The sequence below is a fragment of the Xenopus tropicalis genome, chromosome 5 (genome assembly GCF_000004195.4).
Source record: "Xenopus tropicalis strain Nigerian chromosome 5, UCB_Xtro_10.0, whole genome shotgun sequence".
NCBI classification, from domain to species: domain Eukaryota; kingdom Metazoa; phylum Chordata; class Amphibia; order Anura; family Pipidae; genus Xenopus; species Xenopus tropicalis.
The window spans coordinates 23763467-23789849 of record NC_030681.2 but is presented as its reverse complement, the minus strand read 5'-3'; the positions used below and the strand labels follow the sequence as shown (position 1 = coordinate 23789849).

General features: G+C 38.1%; 2 protein-coding genes across 2 annotated transcripts in view; both read right to left on the bottom strand.

The window, feature by feature from the left end:
• Positions 1-224, bottom strand: part of acyp2 (acylphosphatase 2, muscle type) — a 52884-nt gene extending 52660 nt beyond the window's left edge. The window contains exon 1 of the mRNA NM_001015794.1: positions 140-224. Within this exon, the coding sequence (NP_001015794.1) occupies positions 140-209 (70 nt within the window). The 5' untranslated portion in view covers positions 210-224. The remainder of the gene's footprint in view (positions 1-139) is intronic.
• Positions 225-12228: 12004 nt separating this feature from the next.
• Positions 12229-23210, bottom strand: atp12a-like (ATPase, H+/k+ transporting, nongastric, alpha polypeptide). Its single transcript, NM_001030379.1, is given in 23 exon segments — positions 12229-12497; positions 13213-13304; positions 13487-13588; positions 14091-14224; positions 14359-14504; positions 14738-14861; positions 15178-15332; positions 15677-15845; positions 15987-16137; positions 16286-16422; positions 16561-16736; positions 16889-17081; positions 17175-17309; positions 17397-17506; positions 18514-18712; positions 19160-19428; positions 19581-19698; positions 19805-19939; positions 20027-20140; positions 20317-20520; positions 20830-20889; positions 21188-21325; positions 23105-23210. Coding segments are annotated over 23 exon segments (3102 nt in total). The 5' UTR covers positions 23117-23210; the 3' UTR covers positions 12229-12468.
• Positions 23211-26383: the final 3173 nt, after the last annotated feature.

Below are 26383 nucleotides of genomic sequence, written 5' to 3'. Positions count from 1 at the left end.
ATAGCAGCTCCTTTCAGGGTACGTATTAGTGTATCTATCTTTAGCCGAAGGCTCTCTTGCCCTTATTAGCTCAGCATGCAGAGACAAGCACAGAGCAGCCAAATATTTCTACGCACATTAACGTATAAAGGAAACCTACCCTGGACACGGCCAAAAACTTCATAATCAACTGATTTCAGTTTGCCTGTGGCTTTGGCCAGGTTAGCCATGGCTAAATAAGCAAGAAGCAGCAGCACGGCAGCGCGCATTGAGAGCTCTGCGGAGCAGCACCGCCTGGGGGCTCGTCTTACAGGTGTCACGCTGCAGGGCAACGCCAACCAGGGAGCGGGGAGGCTGCGGCCTTGGGAGCTTAACTGCTGCACTGCCAGGGGAAAGTAGCAGCGGGCATCAACATACATTAAAGGGAACCTGTCACCCACACATAAAAAGCTGTGTAATAAAAGTCTTTTATAAATTAAACATGAAACCCAAATTTGTTTTTTAATTAAATCATCAATTCCTGTTATAAATGAATTTAAAAATCTGAGCTGTCAATCATATATTGCCTGCCCCGCCTCTATGCCGTAGGCGGGGCAGGCAATATATGATTGACAGCTCAGATTTTTAATTACAATTACTTTAACTTTCCATTCAGCACTTCCTAGATATCACCTAGATGGCAAATGCACAAGATTTTGGGGGGATACAAAGTTTGCCTAAATAACAATGTACCCAAAATGGCGCCGGCCTGCTGGCTGTGATTGTACATTCCAAGACTGAAGGGAAAAGAAATGAAACAACTTATATAGTGTAAGTAAAGTTTATTTTGCTCAACTAACGTGAAAGAAAAGGATTTGGAATTATTTCTTAGGGTGACAGGTCCCCTTTAACCCTTGCAGTACCAGGGACCCCATGAGTGGACCACAATGCAGCGTTCATGAACACAGAGGTGTGCAATAACAATTTAACACCTGCAATGCCAGAGAAAACAGCAGCAACATGCTTCTGAATTGCTTTGTAGCACTGAAATATCCTAAATCAAATATGCATTATTGGAATGAATGGGGTGATATCCCTGCATTAGTACTACAGTGATACACGCTGAGGAGCTCACAGCAGAATGTGGCACAGTAAGGGAATAACAATTCACATGATTTAGACTTAAACACGTTTGCAGCAAAAGAAAGTTGTCCTTATTATATGCTGCCCTCTGCTGCTCTGTAAGGAACATGCACTTTAATAGCTTTTAGTTCTTAAAGCGATACTGACACCAAAAATACTATTTTTTTTAAATATCAATGAGCATTATGTCATACTGATGTTTTTCACTGTTAGGGCTGCTTTTGTAAGTAATTGTTACTTGAATTCCCTAAACCTGACTGTTTTGCCAGCCTGACTGTCCCTTCTCAGCCTGTCAGTTATAGCTTCTAATGCTAACGGCCTCCTGCTGCACAAATATGGCCGCCCCCTCATAGAGGAACATGGGGGATCAGGTAATGTAAAAGCAATGGGCAAATACTTTTATGGCAAAATGATAAAGCCTATGCAAAGACAATGTTATGATAGATCTAAAAAAGTTCAATTTCTGGTGTCAGTGTCTCTTTAAAGGGAATGTAAACATAAAACAAAAATCTTACCTTGTACAATAACATCCAAAGGAGTCAGAGCCAGAATGTAAACAGCCAGATGCCACTTTTATTAATAGCAATTACATATTTCCTTTCATTAGGTAAAATGTTATTTTTGGGAAATTACTCTGAATAATTATGGATTCTGAGGATACATTTGTTGAGTATAATAAAAGTGATCCTATATATAATTTGAAAACAAAAAAATTTGAATCCTACTTTCCTTGTGATGATACGGCCTATGGGGCAGGGATACTGTGTTAAAACCCGGTGCCTGGGAAGGTTCTGGCTCACTAGAAAGCTTACTGGCTACAGTGAACCCTGATTTATGATTGGCCAGGCCATTTAGATCAAGCAGCCATAAAGGAAACCCCAGTGTGAGTTTGCTAACACTCTGGCTTGTGGGTCGAAAAAGCTCAGCAGTTTCCATAATTTTCCCCAAAACAGACTTTCTTCATTACAAAAAACCATTTATGGAAAATTACGCAATTTGCAGCAATCACACCGGGTTTCCTTTATGGTTGCATAAGATTTTGGAGGTCACACCGTATCCAGCTCAGATGAAACAGACATTTAAATTCAATACTATGTCTGTAAAGTTAATCGTTTACATATTAATCTAAAAATGATTATTTTACACCTACAAATTTTTATTTCAAAATATGAAGTTTTGTAATTATGACCGTAGAATTTTAAAACTAAACTATAACTGGCGAAGTCAAAATTTGGTCTCTATCTCAAAATCACTTTCAAAGTAAATTTTTCCTTTATGTTTATAGTTAATTTTGTAAAATTTTAAGTATGAATTAATAAAGAAACTCTAAGGGGCACATTTACTAAGCCACGAACGGGCCGAATGCGTCCGATTGCGTTTTTTTCGTTATGATCGGTATTTTGCGATTTTTTCGGAAAAATGTTGCGACTTTTTCGTTACTAATACGATTTGTGCGAAAAAACGCGAGTTTTTCATAGCCATTCCGAAAGTTGCGCAAAATCTGGCGATTTTTCGTAGTGTTAAAACTTGCGCAAAAAGTTGAGCTTTTTTTGTAGCGTTAAAACTTGCGCAAAACGTCGCACCTTTTAAGTTTTAACGCTACGAAAAAGGCGCAACTTTTCGCAAAAGTTTTAACGCTACGAAAAAATCGGCAGATTTTGCGCAACTTTCGGAATGGCTACGAAAAACTCGCGTATTTTCGCGCAAATCGTATTGGTAACGAAAAAGTCGTAAAGATGCCAAAAAAATCGCAAAAAATACGAAAAATTTTCGTTTTCAAATCGGAATTTTTCCAATTCGGTTCAGATTCGTGTCTTAGTAAATGTGCCCCTAAGGGGCAGATTTATCAAAATGCTCAGTGCAGAAAAATTCACCCACTTTCTATTCATTTTGGGATTTTTAGATGCATATTTAGCAAACGGTGAACTCCAAGGGAGGCATTTACTAAAGTTTTGGTTTTTTTTGTTACGATTCATGTTTTTTTGCGCTAAAATTTTTTAAAAAAATTTTAGTGTAAAAAAACACAATTTATGGTTTTCACTAATAAATGTTGATACTGCTACAAGAAGCGAACTTAGAAAAAAATCTTTTTGAGTTTTGATCCAAGGTTTGGTACAAAGAGAAAAAAAAATCTGTTTCTGCCACAAGGTGTCAGCGTCACTCCTCTTGCATTCCTGTCTGCAGCTGAATATACAGGTATGGGACCCATTATCCAGAATGCTCGGGACTTGGCGTTTTCCAGATAAGGGGTCTTTCCGTAATTCGGATCTCCTACCTAAAATCTGCTAAAAACATTATTTAAACTGTAATTAAACCCAATAGGATTGTTTTGCCTCCAATAAGGATGAAATATATCTTAGTTGGGATCAAGTACAGGTACTGTTTTATTATTACAGAGAAAAGGGAATCATTTAACCATGAAATAAACCCAATAGGGCTGTTCTGCCCCCAATAAGGGGTAATTATATCTTAGTTGGGATCAAGTACAGGTACTGTTTTATTATTACAGAGAAAAGGGAATCATTTAACCATTAAATAAACCCAATAGGGCTGTTCTGCCCCCAATAAGGGGTAATTATATCTTAGTTGGGATCAAGTACTGGTACTGTTTTATTATTACAGAGAAAAGGGAATCATTTAACCATTAAATAAACCCAATAGGGCTGTTCTGCCCCCAATAAGGGGTAATTATATCTTAGTTGGGATCAAGTACAGGTACTGTTTTATTATTACAGAGAAAAGGGAATCATTTAACCATTAAATAAACCCAATAGGACTGTTCTGCCCCCAATAAGGGGTAATTATATCTTAGTTGGGATCAAGTATAGGTACTGTTTTATTATTACAGAGAAAAGGGAATAATTTAACCATTAAATAAACCCAATAGGGCTGTTCTGCCCCCAATAAGGGGTAATTATATCTTAGTTGGGATCAAGTACTGGTACTGTTTTATTATTACAGAGAAAAGGGAATCATTTAACCATTAAATAAACCCAATAGGACTGTTCTGCCCCCAATAAGGGGTAATTATATCTTAGTTGGGATCAAGTACAGGTACTGTTTTATTATTACAGAGAAAAGGGAATCATTTAACCATGAAATAAACCCAATAGGGCTGTTCTGCCCCCAATAAGGGGTAATTATATCTTAGTTGGGATCAAGTACAGGTACTGTTTTATTATTACAGAGAAAAAGAAAATATTTTTTAAAATGTGAATTATTTGATTAAATGGAGTCTATTGGAGACAGGCTTTCCGTAATTCAGAACTTTGTGGATAATGGATTTCCGTATAAGGGATCTCATACCTGTACAGTGAAACCTGATTTTAAGTTTTCCCTAATTTGATGGTTTTTTGAGGTTCAGTCAATATATAATGCATAATGCATTTCCCCAAATTCATATTTGTCTGGATTTTGAACATTATTTTCTGGTTCCCTGAAAAAAGTAAAGTGGGGGTTCTACTTTATACGCTGTTTGTGCTTAATCATGTGACCTGGTTCAGCCATGTACCTGGATTCGGGCAAATCCTGCCAATAAAGGCTAGAATTCAGCCAAATTCCAAACCAGGATTCATTGCATCTTCAATGTTATGAAAAATCACAAATCAGTTTATCACAGTCCCAAAACACATTTTTCCATGGATTTTCGCAAGTAGAACACAAGTGCTAGAAAAATGGTATTTCAGTTTGTTTGAATACAGAAGATACAGTTTCCATTGATTCTATACATCTCTGTTTCATGTTGCTTTTATTTAGGCCTTTGCACCTTGTTATATAAAATGCTATATACATGAATGATCCAATCCTATATTAAAAAACAGAAGACTGAAGATTTTATTAAGAATATCAATACAAACACCTTGGATTTAGAGTTTACGGCATCCTATATAAAGCAATGGAGATTCACTTTCTGGATTTTCAGCAGTCCTGGACTGGTAGCCTATGTGTTCAGTACTTATTGTGCTCTTGGGGGGATGTTTGGGCCTTGGTGTACTTGAAATGCCAGGGACTATCTTGAATCCCAGTCCGGACCTGATGGTCAGATACAGGGTCGGACTGGGGGGTGCAGGGCCCACCGAGGCTCCCTGGGTCAGGCCTGGGCCGCCGGGGCTCACCGAGATTTTTCCCAGTGTCCCGGCGGCCCAGTCCGACCCTGGTCAGATATTTACTAGCACTTATAATGAACTTGCAGACAAGAATGGATATAATTCCAGTTACCATCTGTCATTACAAACCCTAGATCAAAACAATTTCTCAAGGCTGATTTGTAAGGGCAATGAAAAACTTTATGAAAACAAGAGGATAATGATAGACATTTAAAGAAAATATTAATTTAAATTATTTGTGGAGAAAGGCTACAAAGAAAATAATTAGCGAAGAATTAGGAAATCATTTGCAAAAGTTGTTTATAGGAGAGAAGGAACCTTAAACAAATACCAGTCCCTAGTTGTTTAGACACAAAAGGCGTCAGAATAGAATTACAGTATGTGGCTTATACAGCTAATATGTAGTCTACCTTTTGGAATGCCCACAAGGTCTTTAATATGTGAATAATACTACAAAGAAACAGAAAATAATGCTACGTGGCCACATGAGAAGTGTAAAGGTATAACATTTCAGTGTATTGAATAGTGGGAAAGTGTAGGGAAAATGACCCTTCAATGCTGGGAAGTATGAAATGTGTTGGGCGTTATGAGCTTATATACTGGTTTAATATGTAAGAATATAAAAGTATTAAATAAAAGCACCATTTAAGTTTGTTTTACTGACAAACCACAGTCCACATCAGAGCCATGGAGGAGAAACAGATGCAATCTGATGCAATCAGTCACATGGTAGGGTAGAAGGATTAGTGCTGAGGAATGCACATGTAGATCTGAATGATAAACTTTTGCGGTTGGAACCGACACCCATTAATTCCACTAACAGGTACAAATATGCCATGCCAAATAAAGATGATGAAAGATTAATTTTTCGACCCAGATAGGAAAGGATTAGATACAATACATTTCATAACATAGTGGAAGCTGCTACTTGCACCAGAACCCTGCAAGATTTTACATGCATTTGCAAGAATGTCATTATTTGGCCTAAACTTTCACTTTCATTCATAAAAAGAGTTTTTAGATTCAGAGTGCTGGAGGGGGTCCAGTTACATGTGATCCTGGGCAGTGGGATCAGCAGCTTGCACCCGACGCTACAACAAGTGTTTGCTATAGGTGAGCTTTACCTAATTTTTTAATCTTTTAATGTATGTGACTGGAAGTGTGAATTGTTGTGAAACCGCCGGGGTAATGATGTCAAAGTGGCATTGTATGTTGGTGACAAGCGGTGTCGCAGGCCCCCTCCTCTGTTCAGGGATGGTTTTTCCAGGCTGGCATAAATGGCCTCTTTCACACCTTTTTCAAACCATCTGCTAAAAAGCACATTACTGTCTTTAAAGGAGTGGCCCTTATTCTTAAGATGTATATAGGCTGCTGAGTCTTGTCCTGACTATGTTGGGCCATTCTCTTACAGAGAGGTTGTTTTGTCTCCCCAATGTATAAGTCAGAGCGCTCTTCGCTACACTGGACAGCATAGACCACATTGCGTTTCATGTGCTTTGGCGCTGGGTCTTTAGGTTGCACCAACTTCTTTCTCAGGGTGTTGTTGGGTTTGAAAAACCCAGGAATGTGATGTTTGTTAAATATTCTGTTTGATGTTTTTCTAATGTTCCAGCCACATATGGGGTGACTATGTTGCTTTGCCTGCTATGCTCCTCCCCCAGTCTGGTCTATTTGCTTGACTTTGATTTAGTTTTTATTAAGGCCCATAAGTTCTCAGAGCTCCTTTGAGATGTTTGTATTTTCTCTTTTAGCCTCTGCATTGGTTGCCACAGTTTCAGCCGGATGATATAAAGTTCCTTTAACCCTTAGTTTATGTTCCAGACAGTGGGGCAATCGAACAGCAAATACTAATCAGTATGAGTGGGTTTCCTCTATACATCAATATCCAGGTTCCTCTCCTTACTAACAGAAGCACAGTCCAAAAATGCCAGTTTGCTGTCTATCACATCTTCCCTTAGGAACCTGATGTTTTTGTCCACAGAGTTTATGTGTTCAGTGAAGGCTGGAACCTCATGTGCCTTAATTTTGACCCAGGTGCCATCCTCATATCTGAACCAGTGACTCGGTAATGTTCCCTTAAAGGTGTTCAGGGCTTTATTTTCCAATTTTTCCATCTAAAGGTTTGCTACAATTGAAGACACAGGCAAACCTATGGAACAAGCTTTGTATCGTCGCCTCTGCCAAGGTGAAGCAACTAATGCCTGTATGGACTCCCACAAATACATAAGGAAGGAACTCTGCTCCAATCAAAATCAATCAGGTATGCACAGTAGGCTCCTCTTTGAGGTCATCATAGTCAGGGAGAGAAGGAGGGCTCAGAAAGCAAAAGGGGGAGTTGCCTCTGCTAAAACACATGTTGAGACAATTATCAGTAAATGATTAGCATTTAAGTAGCCATGACAAGTAGCTGCTACTAGTAGCTCTGTGTGTCTTGCCCTTAGACTCTGCCAGAGAGAAGGATAAGTCTACTCTCTGTAACCCCTATTTGGCTGTGAAAACAGGCAACACCAGCTAGATAGGCTTTTAGAGCATGGGGTACATAGGACTCTACACACCAGATGGGCTTTCACTAAGTGGAAATATCCTTGGGGTGTAGTGCAAAGTAAACTAAAGAATGGGCGCCAGAAGGTTTTTTTGTGGTAACCCAGAACTTACCTTGTTTACTTTCCAAGACAAAATGATCCACAGAGTTAGTACAATACTCACTCAGAGGAGTTATCAGATAAATACACAGAAGGTAGAAAAATATGGTGTCCACTGGTTTATCCCATCTCTGCCGAGGGTGGGCAAGGTAAGGACCACCAACCAGCACGGTCTCCCTGTGGAGAGTAGCCTGGACAAGTATCTGTGTCCTTAAGGTGTCCCTTAGCAGCCAAGGATCCCTCACAGCCAACTATGGATCAGAGATAGGAACTAATCTGATACTTGCATCTTAACCGTATCATGCTCTAAGGCAACAGTGCTTGTAGGGAAGAGTACTTCCAGCTAATCTCTCCTGGTTGGAGCCAGAAACTGCTCTTTCTAACTAATCTCACTTTCCTAGAAAGTGCTCTTATAATTTATCCTGATACTTACTACTTCTCATTTACGGGGTCCCTGTTCCCTGACTTCACTAGAGCTAGATGCGGACTATAGGATAGATGGCTTACTGGGACCCTGTTGATCCCAGGCTCTGTGGAACTTTCACCTGAGTCAACAGATGCAGTCAAAGAGGAAGACCCACCCCTTTGCTAAACAATATATAAGAGTGCCAAAGGAGTGGTCTACGTATCAACCAATAAGGCACAAATGCTAATGGCACACTAGATACATGGGTCTTTGCCCAGTAACAGGATAAAGAAGGAAATGGTAGGGTTTAAAGCCATGGGGGCTTATTAACCTTATGGGTCCCTACTACTCTATTATGTAGTATTTTTTTTAAATTAAAACAATAAGCATTATTTTCAACACAAAAAAAATTGTAATTTTGTATTGTATTTGAGTAACTACTCAAATTAATATTCTTGGTAAATATATATCTGTTAGATAAAGTAGTTATGGATTAAGGCTGAAGTTGAACCTGCAAGTCTACCAGAGACAAGCCAACACATGGATAGGGTGATGGGAACCAGACCAACAGGACAAGAAACAAGAGAAGATATATAAACAATTGCAGTAACTAGTGATGAGTGGCTGCGTCCAAAAAGTTGTGTGCGCCAAAAAAGTCACTTGCACCAAAAAATAAGACTTTTTTGGGAACAGGACACATTCGCTCATCACTAGCAGTAATACTTTTAATTTGAGTAAAATGGCACCAATCAGCCAAGGTAAAACTTTCAATGACTGCTTCACTAGGCTTTAAAAGGCTTGCTACTTTTCCACCATGTACTTTTCCACTTCTCAATAGGATACAGTACTCTAGAGAGAAAACGAGTGTGCACAATTGTGTAAGGGAGATTCCATATAACATTATAAGGTAGAATTCACCTTCATTTTATTTTTCTATAAATACTGAATAAAGTAAACTTTATAGCCAACATTAGTTCTACACTGTTTGATTTGGGTGGCGTATTATTGATATGTAGTTGGCTTGGCTGCTACTCATGAGTATGTACCCACAAACTGAGGTGTGTAATTCAGCCCCTTGGACATATTCTTAAATACTAATTAGAAGAACATGTGTTTATTCTTCATCATTTCTAGTGCCCATTGTAGTAGGATACATTTGTACAGTATTCATAGATACAGAAACTGATGTCACTAGGGGCAGTACAGAAATCTGTATTTGGGGTTTTGTTAATTTATCTATGAATTATCATGGAATGCAGTTTTATGTTTCCTTGGGAAATGTTCTATTCAGTGATCAAAACAGTGAAGGTCATGTGTTTATATTTATAAATTTTGACGAGATTGGTGTTTTTAATGTGCGAATTTTTGCGCATTTTTTATTCGTAGTGCGTATGTCCTTAAAATTTTTTAAACATGTCATATTCACAAATTGCAAATATTATTATTTGCACACTCTGCATCCAAGTTACATCGCAACTTTAATGGCAGAAAAAATATTCGCTAACTTGATTTTGCAAACTTAGCCACAAACAGAAAAACGGCGCTATATTTGTGCATAATAAACACGCACGGAGGGCATTCTCACGCGAATCGCAATCTTATTTGCAAATTTTTGTGCACAATTCACTGCATTCGCAAAAAAAAAGGAAAGATGGACACAGCAGTGCAAAATGTAAGCGTTTAGAAGAAAACATTCACAAACAACCCTTGTGAAAGATCATATAAATACTTTTGTAAATAACCCCCCAGTGTATTCAGTGTACATGTGAGCAATCAATATATTATTTGGACCCATTATTGTCCTCGGTAGCCTCAATAGTCACTAGCAACAGTCCTAAGACATAATTTTGTCCTTTTATAGGTCCTGGAAATCCTGTGAGGTACTGATAAAGAGGGGTGTAACAAATTTAACTTGAGAGGTACAGGGTGAAAAAAATCATATAAATCACTGTATACAGCTGCTACATACTGCCCTCTGGTAACAACTTATAGGAAACACCAATGGTGTTTAGTTGTATTTATTGTTAATTCAGCAACTTGACAATAATTGTTCATTCAAATGTCTGTAACATTGTAGTTGCTCAATAAAAGAAGAATTGTTAAAAGAAAACATGGAATGGAATGTTCATTTAAAGCAGTGTAGGTGTTTTTTTACGGTGAAGGCAGTGACGTTGATTCTGTTAATTTAAGAGGGGCTTGGATGACTTCTTGAAAAAGCATAGTATCCAAGGCTATTGTGATACTTATATCTACAGTTAGTATTGATGTTTGTATATATGGTTTATGTATGTGAGTGTATAGATAGGTCAGTATGGGTCTGTATGTGAGTGGATAGATAGGTCAGTATGGGTCTGTATGTGAGTGTATAGATAGGTCAGTATGGGTCTGTATGTGAGTGGATAGATAGGTCAGTATGGGTCTGTATGTGAGTGGATAGATAGGTCAGTATGGGTCTGTATGTGAGTGTATAGATAGGTCAGTATGGGTCTGTATGTGAGTGGATAGATAGGTCAGTATGGGTCTGTATGTGAGTGGATAGATAGGTCAGTATGGGTCTGTATGTGAGTGGATAGATAGGTCAGTATGGGTCTGTATGTGAGTGGATAGGTCAGTATGGGTCTGTGTGTGAGTGTATAGATAGGTCAGTATGGGTCTGTATGTGAGTGGATAGATAGGTCAGTATGGGTCTGTGTGTGAGTGTATAGATAGGTCAGTATGGGTCTGTATGTGAGTGGATAGATAGGTCAGTATGGGTCTGTATGTGAGTGGATAGATAGGTCAGTGTGGGTCTGTATGTGAGTGTATAGATAGGTCAGTATGGGTCTGTATGTGAGTGTATAGATAGGTCAGTATGGGTCTGTATGTGAGTGGATAGATAGGTCAGTATGGGTCTGTATGTGAGTGTATAGATAGGTCAGTGTGGGTCTGTATGTGAGTGGATAGATAGGTCAGTATGGGTCTGTATGTGAGTGGATAGATAGGTCAGTGTGGGTCTGTATGTGAGTGGATAGATAGGTCAGTATGGGTCTGTATGTGAGTGGATAGATAGGTCAGTATGGGTCTGTATGTGAGTGGATAGATAGGTCAGTATGGGTCTGTATGTGAGTGGATAGATAGGTCAGTATGGGTCTGTGTGTGAGTGTATAGATAGGTCAGTGTGGGTCTGTATGTGAGTGGATAGATAGGTCAGTATGGGTCTGTATGTGAGTGGATAGATAGGTCAGTATGGGTCTGTATGTGAGTGTATAGATAGGTCAGTGTGGGTCTGTATGTGAGTGGATAGATAGGTCAGTATGGGTCTGTATGTGAGTGGATAGATAGGTCAGTATGGGTCTGTATGTGAGTGTATAGATAGGTCAGTATGGGTCTGTGTGTGAGTGGATAGATAGGTCAGTGTGGGTCTGTATGTGAGTGGATATATAGGTCAGTATGGGTCTGTATGTGAGTGGATATATAGGTCAGTATGGGTCTGTATGTGAGTGGATAGATAGGTCAGTATGGGTCTGTATGTGAGTGGATAGATAGGTCAGTATGGGTCTGTATGTGAGTGTATAGATAGGTCAGTGTGGGTCTGTATGTGAGTGGATAGATAGGTCAGTATGGGTCTGTATGTGAGTGGATAGGTCAGTATGGGTCTGTATGTGAGTGGATAGATAGGTCAGTGTGGGTCTGTATGTGAGTGGATAGATAGGTCAGTATGGGTCTGTATGTGAGTGGATAGGTCAGTATGGGTCTGTATGTGAGTGGATAGATAGGTCAGTGTGGGTCTGTATGTGAGTGGATAGATAGGTCAGTATGGGTCTGTATGTGAGTGTATAGATAGGTCAGTATGGGTCTGTATGTGAGTGTATAGATAGGTCAGTATGGGTCTGTGTGTGCTGGGTTCACTTGGAAGGGTTTCACTTGAAAAATCTTTTTAGGTAACAACATGTGGTTTGCAAAATGTCAGTGGAAAAAAAGGAATCACTGGTAATTTGTTTAAATTTTTTATTAGTTTTTAATGATGTTTACAACTTAGGAGATGGGGTTTGGAAAAGAAGGATAGCAACTGGTTGTAGAACAATTAAATTATTTAAAAAAGATATATTTACAAAGCATTTTGTACATATATTCTATACATATATACATATTTTACATTGGTGAAAAACACATGAAAATAAAAGGATCTTCCATGAGTGAAGGTTTTTCATTAGGTGTTTTAGCTTTAGATCCTTTAGTAATAAAGCTCCTTATCCACCCAACCTGTAAAAAGAACACAGATAACATACAGGATTATATATCTGAATAGGATTATGTTTAGCATACTACAGTATGTACATTTTTATATATACTTTATGTTATACAGCACAGTTACCACATTTAATACCTAACAAAGGACACTCAGGAATGCCAATAATGAATTGCCCTTTCCATCTGCTTAGCTTACACTGCACCACGGAAAGTTCATTTCCAGATGCAATCAATAGGTACTGCACAAGGTAAGTGCATAGGCCTCAATGTATTTTTCTGAGCATTATGGGGTTATATTGCATGGAAACTGAGAGAGATATTAACCAATATGAGTTAGCATAGACAGGGTCAGAACCTGACCTAAGGAAAGCTATAGTTGGTAGCAACAAAGACAAACCCAGCTACTTGCATAAGGGAAGGTTTAAACTGTAACAATATGCATCGGACCAATTGAGTACATATCTCCCCAAAGGCTATGAACATAGCCAAACATATAAAAAGGGTAACGTATATATCTTCTAATATGGAAAGATTCTTTAACATGTAACTTTTTAGGATATAAATCATTTGTTGGTTAAGTATTCATTCTGGGGGGAATACAGTTTACTTTTAGAGTTAACTGGTCTGAAACCCAATGGTGTAGCTTCAGTGTGGAATTCTGTGGCAATGCAAAATGAATTTGGCAAAACCAAATCTATTACATCTTATTACAACTCTAAATACTTACTGCCTGGAAATGTTCGAATGAGAAGTTTTCTGAGTTCATCATAAACCAAAATGAGGATTGTATATTCAATAGACACAAACCAGTACTGGACTCTGCAATGATATAAATTCTGCTTCAGACACAAGGAGACAAAGAAGGGATGCAATAAGAACTGAGAGAGAGAGAGTGAGAGAGAGCGGAGGGAATAAAAGATGTACGCAGGTATAGAGGAGGGTTGTAGAAATACTGTGTGTACCGGCACCTTATCCCCTGGTGCTTTAACAGTTATACTCACCGAATAGGCATAAAGTGCAGAGCATCATCCATTCCAGGGCAATAACATAGGAAAACACCAATAGCAACTTGTGACAGCAGCCCGATGAATATAACTTTATTTCTGTGTGAAAAAGAGCAAATATTGCATGAAGGATTTATTGAACATTGCATGTCACACTTATAATCATCCCTCTACTTATCATTAAATATTTTGATGTGATTCTACTTTATTAGCTAAAATGCAATGAGGTGTCAAAAATTGCAGTGGCTTGTCCCTGAGCCTTCATGCCAGATGCACTACTCTATGAATCTGTGTATAAAACACAGCAGGATTAAGGGCAGATTGGGAAAAGCTTGCTGTCTCTCAAACTTTAGTCTCAGAATCTACAGTGGCAATTATGCAGTTATAAATGGAGCAAATGCAGTTATAAATGGAGCAAAGAGACACTCCAGTGGCCTAGCATAGGGCCTTTTTCATTTAGCGCTACATATTTCCCTAACCTTGTGTTTTTAATTGTAATTAATAATAAAACATAATCATAAATATTCCGACATAATACAATGACATGACAGTATTATTACTAGTTATTTATTGTCTTAAATCAAAACTGTTGGGTTGGTACCTGAAGAAATTTCGAGACAAGATGGTGTTTCTCCTTGTTTTGCGAATACATGTGTTCATCATCTGGCAGACAACAATACTGATAAAGAAGGCCGAGTAACAATACCACTCCTGATGGAGACGTTGCGTGTATGTCTAAAAAGAAGAAGCAAATGTACTCTTAGTATTTTTACTGGTGTGTGTATCTATCACTTAGGTATTTATGCATGTCAAGGTGACTCTTATTTCACTTGCGTTGGAAAGTCTCTTTCAGGCTACTGTTTGCTTACCCATTCCTGGCCATAACTGTCCTCCAACTCCTGAATATTTTTGTCCTCCCATGGAGCACGAAGTCCAATTAATGTAATTGGAAGGAAGCCCTGCTGAGCCATTACTGTGAAATAATTCACAAATCCAGCATACGATTCCATTGCAGCTAAAATAGAGGTAATAAGAAAGAATCGAGAATTAGTATATGCAGTATATGGGCCAAAGTATCTTTATTACTAAGAAAGAATCTTGTTAGATGATTACATGACCTAATAAGAAAATATCTTAGCAGGCTTGGGTCATCTCTAAAAATATTTATGTGTATAGGTCCTGCTTCATAAAGAATTATTATATCCCTCGTTTAGAGAAAGTATATGTTTTTCTTTTCGGAAAACTCACCTATGTGAAAATAGGAATATGTCAGTAACTGCTGGTTCACCAGTCGATCTTTGCGCGGGTTGCGTGGTTTTCTTAACATAATATCATTCTCTGCTTTCTCATATGCTAAAGCTATAGATGGGATCTGAGAAATATGAGAGAAATTAGAATGGTTAAAATGAGGGAAAAAGAAGGGATATATGTTTATTATCAGGGACAAATAACGAAGAATGTTTTATTATTACAATATAGTACAGTATTAATGCATACAGAAATGCTCTGCTTTCATATTTTGCCCAAAAGAAGTTGAATATTGCGTGACAGGTGCATTAGAATTGAAAGTGTTGTGTTCTGTGTATCCATTCTAGATGCACATGTCTTTGTTTCAGGAATAAATTCAAATTATCTGCATGTCTTTTTCAAAAAAAGGTATGTTTTTTGACTGCATTATATATACTTACAATGTCAGTGCCCAGTTCAATGAAAAGGATGGTGATGGTACCCAGTGGTAATGGACAGCTGATAATTACATAGACCATGAAAGGGATCATTTCTGGGATGTTCTTGGTCACTGTATATGAAATTGACTTCTTTAGGTTGTCAAATATCAGCCGACCTGCAGAGTATAGAGTTTTAGTGAGTTAATGGGTGTCATATGAAGCAAAAACATGAACTTAATTGTGAAGAAGAAATGAGAAATATGTACTAAGAGTCAGAAACAGCAGAAGCTAGAATAGTCAGAGGGCTCTGTTGGAAATGGCCAGTATGCAATTTGGGAGGCTAGCACTAAATTTTATAGTAGCCAGCTTACAAAATAAGAATAAGTATAATATGGTTTATAGGATGATAGGAACAGTACTAAAGCATTTTCTACAGTCTTTCGGTTTTTATGGAATTGGCTGTTGAATTACATTAATTTGGGAAAGTTTTTCAAAGTTAAACAATGATCTGTATTGTTACCTTCTTCCACTCCTGTGACAATGGAAGCAAAGTTGTCATCCAAAAGAATCATATCCGCCGAATGTTTTGCAGCATCAGAGCCAGCTATTCCCATGGCAACACCAATATCTGCTTTCTTCAGAGCTGGAGAGTCATTCACTCCATCCCCAGTTACAGCCACAATGGCTCCCTGCAGGAGCAAGAAACGTCAGAACATGGCTATTCAAATATATCTTTTATACCTTACATAGTTTGCACTCTTTTGATTTCTCTGTCTTTAACTACAGTCACTACTCTATTTCATTTTTCATTTCATTCCCCTCTGACTTACCAGTCTTTGACAACCCTCTACGATTAGAAGCTTCTGTTGTGGTGATGTCCTGGCAAACACAATTTCCTGGTGATGTCTCAAGACGTCATCAAGTTCATCTGAGGTCATGTCGATTATCTCGCCACCGTTCACCACACAAGCACATGCTTCCCTGTTGGAGATAATATGTCAGTTTTGAAGATGGATTAACATTTGGAAAGTTATGAGACCAGTGTTCTCAAAGAAGATAATATTCATTAATTTAGATGTCTTTGGACAGTGGTCTTTGGAGCTTGGAAAGAGAAGTGCTGTGCACTAACCTGGGATTCACTTGCTCAACGGGGATTCCCAGTCGCTCTGCAATATCTTCAACTGTTTCACTTGTGCTTGAAATGATTCCTACACACCGTGCAATTGCTTTTGCTGTAATTGGGTGGTCACCAGTCACCATGATAACCTGTAAAACAGCACAAACCATGTAGCTACAGAACAAACTGAATATCAGTTGCTTTTTTCATAAATAATCCAAGATAGATTCAAGGTTTTAATTTAACCACATCAGGTTCCGTATTTAATGCTACCAGAGAAATCTTACTTTGATTCCAGAGCTGCGGCACTTCATGACGGCATCTGGTACACTGGAGCGAGGAGGATCAATCATGGAGATAAGACCAACAAAGCACAGGCCAGATAGTGGGAAATTGACATTTTCTGTGTCAAATGGGTAACCTGGTCCATAGACATCATGGGGCAGTGAGAGTTGACAGAACCCTGTGGATCAGTTCAGGATTAGATTATTATATACGGTATATATTATATGATATGAAAAAGATTTTAAAAGATACTAAATAGAATCAGGATTAAAAAATAGAGGCATAATCAGAAGCTTGTGTTAACGGAAAAGCGTGGTATTCAATTCTAACCTAAAACTCTTTCCCCAAGGCCTCCAAGTGTCATGTATGCATTCTGGAAATTTTCTTTCATTTCTTCATCAAGAGGCCATTCCTGTCCTGCTATCATGATAGTTTCACATCGATCCAGGATCCGTTCAGGTGCCCCTTTCATTACCAACAGGTAGCCTTTTTCTGCTGGGTTTTCTGGTATGTGAATGGAGACCTAGTGAGGGGTTGTAAAAATTAGTTTAAAAAAAAGTACGAGCCACAATACTATGTGCAGTTGGAGAAGATAGTAGGGAAGAAATTCACATACCTGGTATTTGTTACTTGAATTAAATGGAATTTCTGACACTTTCTTGTTTCTTGCTCTGACATCTGACACGTTACCTTGAAGTTGTTCTGAGAACTTTAATAAAGCGGCTTCTGATGCGTCTCCATTTACTTGTCTCTGTTCAGATAAAGTGACCACTAATTAGTCCAGCGCAGTTAGACAAAAACAATTGAGACTTATTTTAAATCTAATTCTCGTGCATACCTTATTGATGGGCACATCCTCTGCACAGGCAAGGAATTCTGCACGATTGCAAAGAGTGGCAATTCTTAAAAGTGCCTTCCAGCTAGGGGAGCTCTGATCAAATGCCTCCCCTGGAAAAAAAATGGCAAAATGTCATGCATCAATTTAAACTGTGGAAGATGTTATTGAACACATTTTATATATATATATATATATAGTCTTGCAAAGAATCGGCACTCACCAGTATCGGGCACAGGCTGGGTGCTGACAAAAATAATACATCAAACTCAACAGTAGAAAGCACTCACAGCTACAGCATCAATCAGGTCAGTGATTTATTTCAGCATACCATCTACGCGTTTCGATCACCACAGGATCGTCATCAGGATGATGGTGATCGAAACGCGTAGATGGTATGCTGAAATAAATCACTGACCTGATTGATGCTGTAGCTGTGAGTGCTTTCTACTGTTGAGTTTGATATATATATATATATATATCTGTAAATGATGTGCAATTGTGAACATGCATGTTGTAATGCTTCTAAGGTCTGTAAATAAGGTGCTGATGTTGATGAATGCATGGTAGCATACAAAATGGGTAGTTATGCTATGTAAGTGTATCATTCCATAAAGTTTTGTTAGTTCGGCCATTTGTTAGGTGTCTTGCTGTAGCACCCCAGAAGTCACCAGTGTCTAAACTTCTTAATAATCTTTAGTCTAACTTAAACAAATGATTGTGAATGCTGGGGTTCATATAACAAGGCAGCATGTAACAACACTCTTGTTGTAAATTGTTTCTGTAAACAAGTGTAAAGTTTAGCCAGTGCATGCCACACAAAGTAGTAGCTGCTCCCCAGACATACCCTTGGGGTCGACAGGAATGAAATGAGTCTATTAGTTTAGATTCTGTCAAGAGAAACCTAGTATGTATAAGGCAAATTCTGTAAATGGGAACCTTATGTTGTATACTTGTGATGTACGTTGGTGGGTGCCAAACCCAGATTTTTACAGGAATAACAATAAATATGCTGCAGAACATCATCTGCCAAGCTGCAGATAATAATGATAATATTGCATACATTACTTGCTGACTATAATAATGGTATACAATAGAACTGGTGTAGTTTGGCTCTTACCACTCTGATCCTCTGTAGTGTCAGCATTGTGGATGATGTTGTCAAACCACATGTGTGCCACGGTCATACGGTTTTGTGTCAAGGTGCCAGTCTTGTCAGAGCAAATGACAGAGGTGGACCCAAGAGTCTCCACAGCCTCAAGATTCTTGACCAGGCAGTTTTTCTTGGCCATTCGTTTTGCAGTGAGTGAAAGACAGACCTAGAACATACAAAGCACTTGTTAATGCCATTAAGCAGTAGATGAGCGAGTATTTGAAAGTATTATTATTAACATTTATTATTAACATTTATTTATAAAGCGCCAACATATTCCGCAGCGCTGTACAGTAAGTGGGTTTCATACATTGGACATACAGAGTAACATATAAAGCAATCAATAACCGATACAAAAGGTGAAGAGTAGAGGTAGAAGTATATGATAATTATTAAAACCTCTTCATAATGTAGCATTGTTATATTTTTTCTTATTGTCCATATGCACAATGGTCTGCATTAGGAATTAAGTATGTATTAAATATTCTGTTTAATGGATATATAGGTGCATATATATTGCAACCCATTTTTGCATTCTACTGTAAAATTGTGTGTGCATTTGATGTGCTTAGGCATTTTAATGAAAAACCCTTATTTATCTGGTACTACTTACAGTGACTGTGGCCAGTAATCCTTCAGGTACATATGCCACCACAATACCAATGCAGAATATTATGGCATTGAGAGCGCTGTAACCCATGGAAATGGAGATGATGAAGAAGAGGATTCCGACTCCCACAGCGAGGCCACTGATCATGTGTACGAAGTGTTCAATCTCCAGAGCAATAGGTGTTTTCTGATTTCCAACTTGGGAAGCCAGATTAGCAATACGGCCAATCACTGTGCGGTCCCCAGTGTTAATTACAATGCCAGATGCTGTTCCTGTAAGTAAAAAGTAGTTTGTTATAATGTGGTTACTGACAATTAGCAGCAGTCATTATGAAGCTTTAAAAAAAGTCTCAGATATGTTTAAGCAACTTTGCAAGCATGTTTTGTAATGTTCTTCTCGCTTGAGTCGGTGGTTTAGGACTTACCCTCCAAGCAGGTTGTAGAGAAAAAGGCTAAATTCTTCGTTTCCAAAGGATTTTCATCAGTGCACTCGGTACCTCGGGCCTGGGGCTCTGACTCCCCAGTCAGTGATGAGTTATCAACCTGCGTAAAAAATTTTAAACATTTTTTAAAAGGAAAATAATATTTCCCAGAAACCTACTGCGGAATTTATTCCCATTGTCGGTTGTTTGCCTTGACTTTTGCTTACCTTGCACCCCGCACTCTCCAACATCCTTAAGTCAGCAGGGATTTTGTCTCCTCCTTTAATGAAAACGATGTCTCCAACTACGAGTTTCTCTGCAACCAATTCTACTCGCTTGCCATCCCGAAGAACCAAAGCTTGCTACAGGAACAAAAAACATGAAACTTGAGCAAATTTTACATGAATAAGTTTGAAAAACCCCATAACTATGCAAGACATTTTTCTTACCTGGGGAACCATGTTCTTAAAGCCAGCCATGATGTTTGTGCTTTTGGCTTCCTGATAATAGGCAAATAACGCTGTCATAACCACCACAGCAATTAGAATGAGGGCCAACCAGAGCTGAGGGAAACACAGAGGGTATGATCATTTAGAGACTGGCATACATGTGAAAAGAAAATAATAGCACCTTTGTGAAAGTGAGATTAATTAATATGTGTTAAAAAATATAATAAATAGGCATGTCACACTTATCACAGTAAAATGGATGCATTTATATTCATGGTTTTAATACTTACATTGTCTTTGGAGACAGTGGGGTCCTGTGCAACCTGGAGTCCATATGCAATGAAGCACAATATCGAACCAATCCAGAAGACAATAGAAAAGCCACCAGCCATCAACAGCATAAACTTGACGATTTCAGGGGTTCCCTTTGGAGGACTTAGCCTGTTAGGACCATCTCGAGCAAAGAGTTCATCTGCAGTTTGCTGGGGCTGACCCTTAAAAAAAATGTCTTAGTTATTAAGTGCACATTACATATTGGGGAATACAGTAGGGCCCCCATTTTCCATAGGACACATTAATTCAAAACACATTAATTCCTGAAAAACAGTAAATCTGGATTATAAAATCAGGGTTGTACTATAGATGTACAATGCATAGGTCACTTTTATGGCAGCGGGTTCATTTTGGGGCAGTGAGACACAAGTGCCTCTGTGCTTGAAAAAAATAGCTAGGTGGCAGGTAGGAGGAAAGAGATTGCAAGATCCCTTAAATGTCTGGGGGGTAGTTTGTTTATAGACACTTACCACTTTTATATCCACATTATATTTCTTTTCCAGTTCTTCAATACTTAAATTGTGGTCATTCTATGAGATAAGAGAGAGACATTATGGTGATGTTTTTATCATAAAAAACCATGAAGAGAATAAACCACACATCTACAGTTACCTGTCTACTCCACCATCAAGCTCTAACCCATTCCATTAACTAGCCCTGTACATTTCTCCCACACTATTCCAATACTATTGTGACATTGTCCATACCTATGGATTTTCCAATGCTTTTTTATTATATAATGTACCAGTATTTCAACTTTCCCTGTTTAAAATTACATCACAACATTCTTATGTGGTCTCTGTTTATTTCCTTTTCTTCGCAACTTACAATTTCTAGTTCCTTTTTCAAGGTGTCCACTTTTTTGCCAGACTTATTCCCCTTTTTTTTCCCAAACAGCTTATTTTTTTTCTTCTCTGTGTTAGCCTTTTGATCGTCCATGGGCACTATGTAAGGCTCAGGTGGTTTCTGCAGGTAACGGGAAAGAAAGGACAGAGAAAAAAAATGAACCAATCATAACGCAATAAGACAAAAAGGGAAGGTAAGGAGCAATTTTTTGTATTCAATATAGTTAATTGGCTAAGGACCTGAATTAAAACTGAACAGTGTGAATTAGGACAGATCATCAGAGTAGGGAAACATTTAGATTTAGAATTGCCGTTAAATCTTGTGCCAGGCAATGATGAAAGTGTTTTATATAAACATGCACAATAAGCAACAATGCTCTCTTCAGTTGTTCTACAAGTTTGTTTTTAGCAGACAGTGTCAAAATAAAATCCAGGAGCTGATGTTTCACAGCTATTATAATGCTCTGCAACCTCTGTATAATCAGTCCTTTGGGGCCCATATACAAACATGCTAAACTGGTTATACACGAAATGCTGCTGCAAGTACGCATACAGAGAAAAGCAATGAAACCTCAGTAAAACTATTGTCCAAAACAAATTACTGAGCACTTGGTATCACTGAGACCCTACAGAGTCCGACAGATAAGCTGTATGTAACACTTAGACCTTAAGTGTACAGTAACATTACAGTCATTTGTTCTTCTTAGGCAAGGTATACATTATTGCAAGAAGGCGACAGTTATTATATATATATATATATATATATAAAACACATGTATATATATGTATATAAAATACAGTTATAAAAAAAAAACTCTTTTGCAGTACTATAAGTCCTTGAGTGCAGATTCCTTTACATTGGGGGGAACTGTATATTTAGATATATATAGATATAGATGCATAGGCTCTACCAGGTCTTGTTAAAGGGGTTGTTCAACTTTAAATTAACTTTGGCATGATGTAGAGAGGGATATTCTGAGATAATTTGCTATTGGTTTTCATTTTTTATTATTTGAGGTTATTTAGCTTTTTATTTAGCAGCTCTCCAGTTTAGAATTTTAGCAGCTATCTGATAGCTAGTATCCTAATTTCCTTAATAACCAGGCATTTATTCATAGGAGAGACTGAATAGGAGAAGGCCTGGATAGAAAGATGCATAATAAAAAGTAGCAATAACAATAACATTTTGGCCTTATAGAGCTTTTGTTTTCTAAATGGTGTGTGACCCCCCCTTTGCAGGCTGTAACAAGTCAGAAGCTGAAGGCAAATAATTCAAAAACTATAGAGAAGAAAAATAAATGCCAGTTGAAAAGTTGCTTAGAATTTGCCATTCTACATAACATACTAAAAATTAACGAGAAGGTGGACTACCACACATTTTTTTGCTTCTCCTATATTACATAAACCTGCTTAGAAATAGGAATTTATATCTGTAGTAATAAGTCAAATCCACTGGACTTATACATATTTACCATGATTTGGATGAATGAGAAAACACACAGGAAATATATATATATTATATATCTCCCTCTTTAAAGCAAATAAAGCCACACACAGACAATATACTACACTTATTGAAAAACATTCTAGAACTGAAGTACATACAAATATAATATATACAGTTATATTCTCAGTTAGAATATTGGCAGACTTACTGGTGTTTTACTAAAGCTCAGTGAAAGCATATGCTAAACTTCAGTTATACAGAATTAACACTCAGTGAGGCTACATTGTATATTATACAGATAAATAATTCTTAATACAGACAGTTGCTTTCTAAGAACACTAATATATACTTGTTGGAAACACATGATACCAAGGTACTAGACTCAAGCTATACAAAAGTCGTAAGTGGGAGCAATTCTTTTTTGCAGGTATATTGATGATAAGCTTCCCTTACCTCTGAAGACATTCTTGCAGCTTGGTGTTCCCAAATACGGGGAGTAGAAGAAGTTTATAGCTTTCCAAGCAGAGACACTGCAGGAGGATGAATAATTCACCCAGGCTTGCTGAAAGATGCTTGGCTGCTTGAGGACCAGAGGAGTATATATACACCTCCCTATGCCCCGCCTTCACCCTCAGGCAATGAGTTCTGAGTATCAATGATCTAGGTAAAGCAGGTTTTTTCCAGACACAGCTCTATGTTCTTTTAAAGAGCATCCAGTTCTGTTACTGTTACTAAGGCAAATGGGAGTGGTTTTAGTCTCTTCCAGGATTCCGGAGAGTGGTTGATGACCATTAAAAATAATAAATCAAGAGAGATGATGAAGTAAACTAGTGGCCAGACCAGACAATATTAGAAGCTGTAGCTAAAAGTGAATGGGAAGTGAAACTGGGATGCAATTAAAGTTCAGGGTTTGTTTTTGGGTTCAAAGAATACCCCTTGTGTCTTTGGTTGCATTATAAAACATTCCTATGTATTTTTATTTGTAGATCTCTACACATATATATATTTATATACTGCTCATAGCAGAAAAGACGCAGCTTTATTAATACGTAAGATTTTGCACATCATTCCGTGGTGTTAAGAGGTGATGTTTGGACTATTTTGAGACAGCAGCTGGGTTACACTGCATACAGACTCTTTTTGATGATATGCTCTTGTCCATTACTAGTGCATCTTAGTGAGCCTCCACACTGCTCAAGCATTGGTAAGATGGGGGCTTGCCTACCAGTACAACCATGCCCTTAGACCAGCGATCCCCAACCAGTAGCTCAGGAGCACCTGTTTCTCACTAACCCTTTGGATGTTGCTCCCAGTGGCCTGACTTAGAGACAAGTTGCATAAAACCATGTGTACTGACAAACAGAGTCCCCGTAGCCTACCAGTCCATATAAGGGGCTACAAATAACCAATCACAGCCTTTATTTGGTACATTTTTTCATGCTGGTGTTGCTCCCCAGCTCTTTTTACATTTGAATGTGGCTCAGGGGTAAAAAAGATTGGGGATCTCCCCACCTTAGACAGTAGCTGATGCTCTGCTTGCCAGAGATAGCTGTAGTGTAAAATATTTGCACATGGCAGGTCTAGGCCAGGGAAAATAAACCAGTTACTCCCCAACACTAAATGGACAACAGTTTCCACCAATTCAGCAGTTGAGCAACATATATTGGTCTCAGAGATCTTTTTTTGGGCACAAATGAAACGGTGTTACTCTGATGTTTCTTTTATTAGTCTGTTATTAAAATCAATGTAAATGGAGCTTATATAAATAGAATGCCAGAGCCTGTAAACATAAGTGTGCTCCCTGCTTCAGATGAACTCTGCTGATTCATTAGTAGATCTGCCCTCTTTCCCCAAGGCAGAATAGAAGAAGATACAGGTTGTACTGGTGAGACTAACTGAGGAATCCCAGCTGGCGTACACCAGTTCTAATCTCAGGGAAGTGTTCTGCATAGTCTAAGAAATTACAGCAAAGTGACATCTCATAGTCTAAAAATGGCTAGGCGAAAGAACAGATAAGAGTGGCACAAAGAAACCACGCATGCTAATTAAGATTTTCAACACTAATTGAAGGTCACAAATAGCTTTTTGTTAAAACTTTTCTTCTGATCCATATACAATATAATCTTTATATAATCATCTGCAAAATTGACCTCATGGAGATATCCATTAAGGTGGCCATGCTATGACAACTCTTCGGGTTCTAGTGGGTACTGTACAAATAGCTGTGTACGTGGACCAGCCTCATTCTATTGTTTTTCCATTCAGGCCAACATTCTCTCACAACTGTAACTTCAAGAAGTGAAGAAAAACACGTACGCCTCTGTCAGTGCCCCATGAACATACTAACAAGCAGCATCAGCATATTAAATGTTTCATTTGGATAGATCGGCCTTTAACAGGTTACAAACAGGTTATGGAGGGGCATTTAGTAAGGATACATTTCATCATTCTTTTTTGGTCTGTGTTTTGTCAGTTCAGGTCTTTTAATAAACAACCAGACAACAGTACAACTTGTATCTTTTTCTATTCTGCCTTGGGGTAAGAGGGCAGATTAGTTGGGGTTTCAAAAAAACTCTAAAACCACGAAAATTTTAATTTTGATAAATCTGCCACTATGGGGCACATTTACTAAAATCTGTTTTTTTTCTGGGCTTAAAACATGATGTGGTATAAATTCGAAGTAACCACGGTAATTTCTGATGCTCTAAAATGTCTCGACAATGTTTTTATCGTTGTTCGAAAATATCGCAATTGCGTTCCGAAAGTCACTAAATTTTTGTGCCGAAACGTTCGTAAATGCCACGAAAACACTTCTGGCTTTGGAAACCTTCCATAGGAATCACTGGCTCTCGACAGATCAAACCTGGTGAAAAAAAAGTCCCGATGAAAGTGTAACCAAAGTTAACCGAAATTTCAATATTCTTGCCGCAAAATACAATTCTTTCTTTAGAAAACATCCGACTTTATCTCAAAATTGTTTAGTAAATGGGCCCTTAAGTGTTTAATTGCTTATACATTTATTTGTCACTAATGACTTATCTATAGGGCTATGCTACCTGGCTACTTGTAAAATCATAATTAACAGCTAAGCGTGTCTTAGAAGTGTGGCTTGTAATCCCAGAGTCTGGAAACCACTTTGTAGTGAATGGATCTTTTGTGGGATTAGCCAATACTTGTGTGTATCATCAATGCTGGAAAGCAGCCTTAAGGTCTGATTTTGCTTAGGGAGGCACTCTCTCCAAATTTGTAGTGGCCAAAGCAGTTTCTTAGTGTCAGATGCAACACCAGTTAGTATTTGGCCAGTAAGCATAGCTCTCAAGCACTCATATATTTACATCCATCTAAATCTGATATAAAAACCCACCTCTAATTTGTATTCACTAACATATACACAGTATATATATTCATGTACATCTTTGTATCTGCCATTACAATAGGATACATCAACTACATTCAGCAGTTTTTTGTTTTTTTTTTTAAAAATGCCTCTGGCCCAGGAAGTCTGTAGAAACCCATATTCTTTTATCATTTTAGCTTTTTTTTCCCTTTCATTGAGTTAAACCTGGTTGTTCTGGTAGCAGCTGGAGCAAATGTTTTAAAATGATCCTACACAAGTACTTAGGGTTGAGCAGTAGAGAGAGCTGGACATTCTTGCTTGGGTGCCTTCCATAGTTGTTGTACTTATATATTCTCAGAATTACAGCTTTTTGTTATTCAAACTGCCTGGAACTC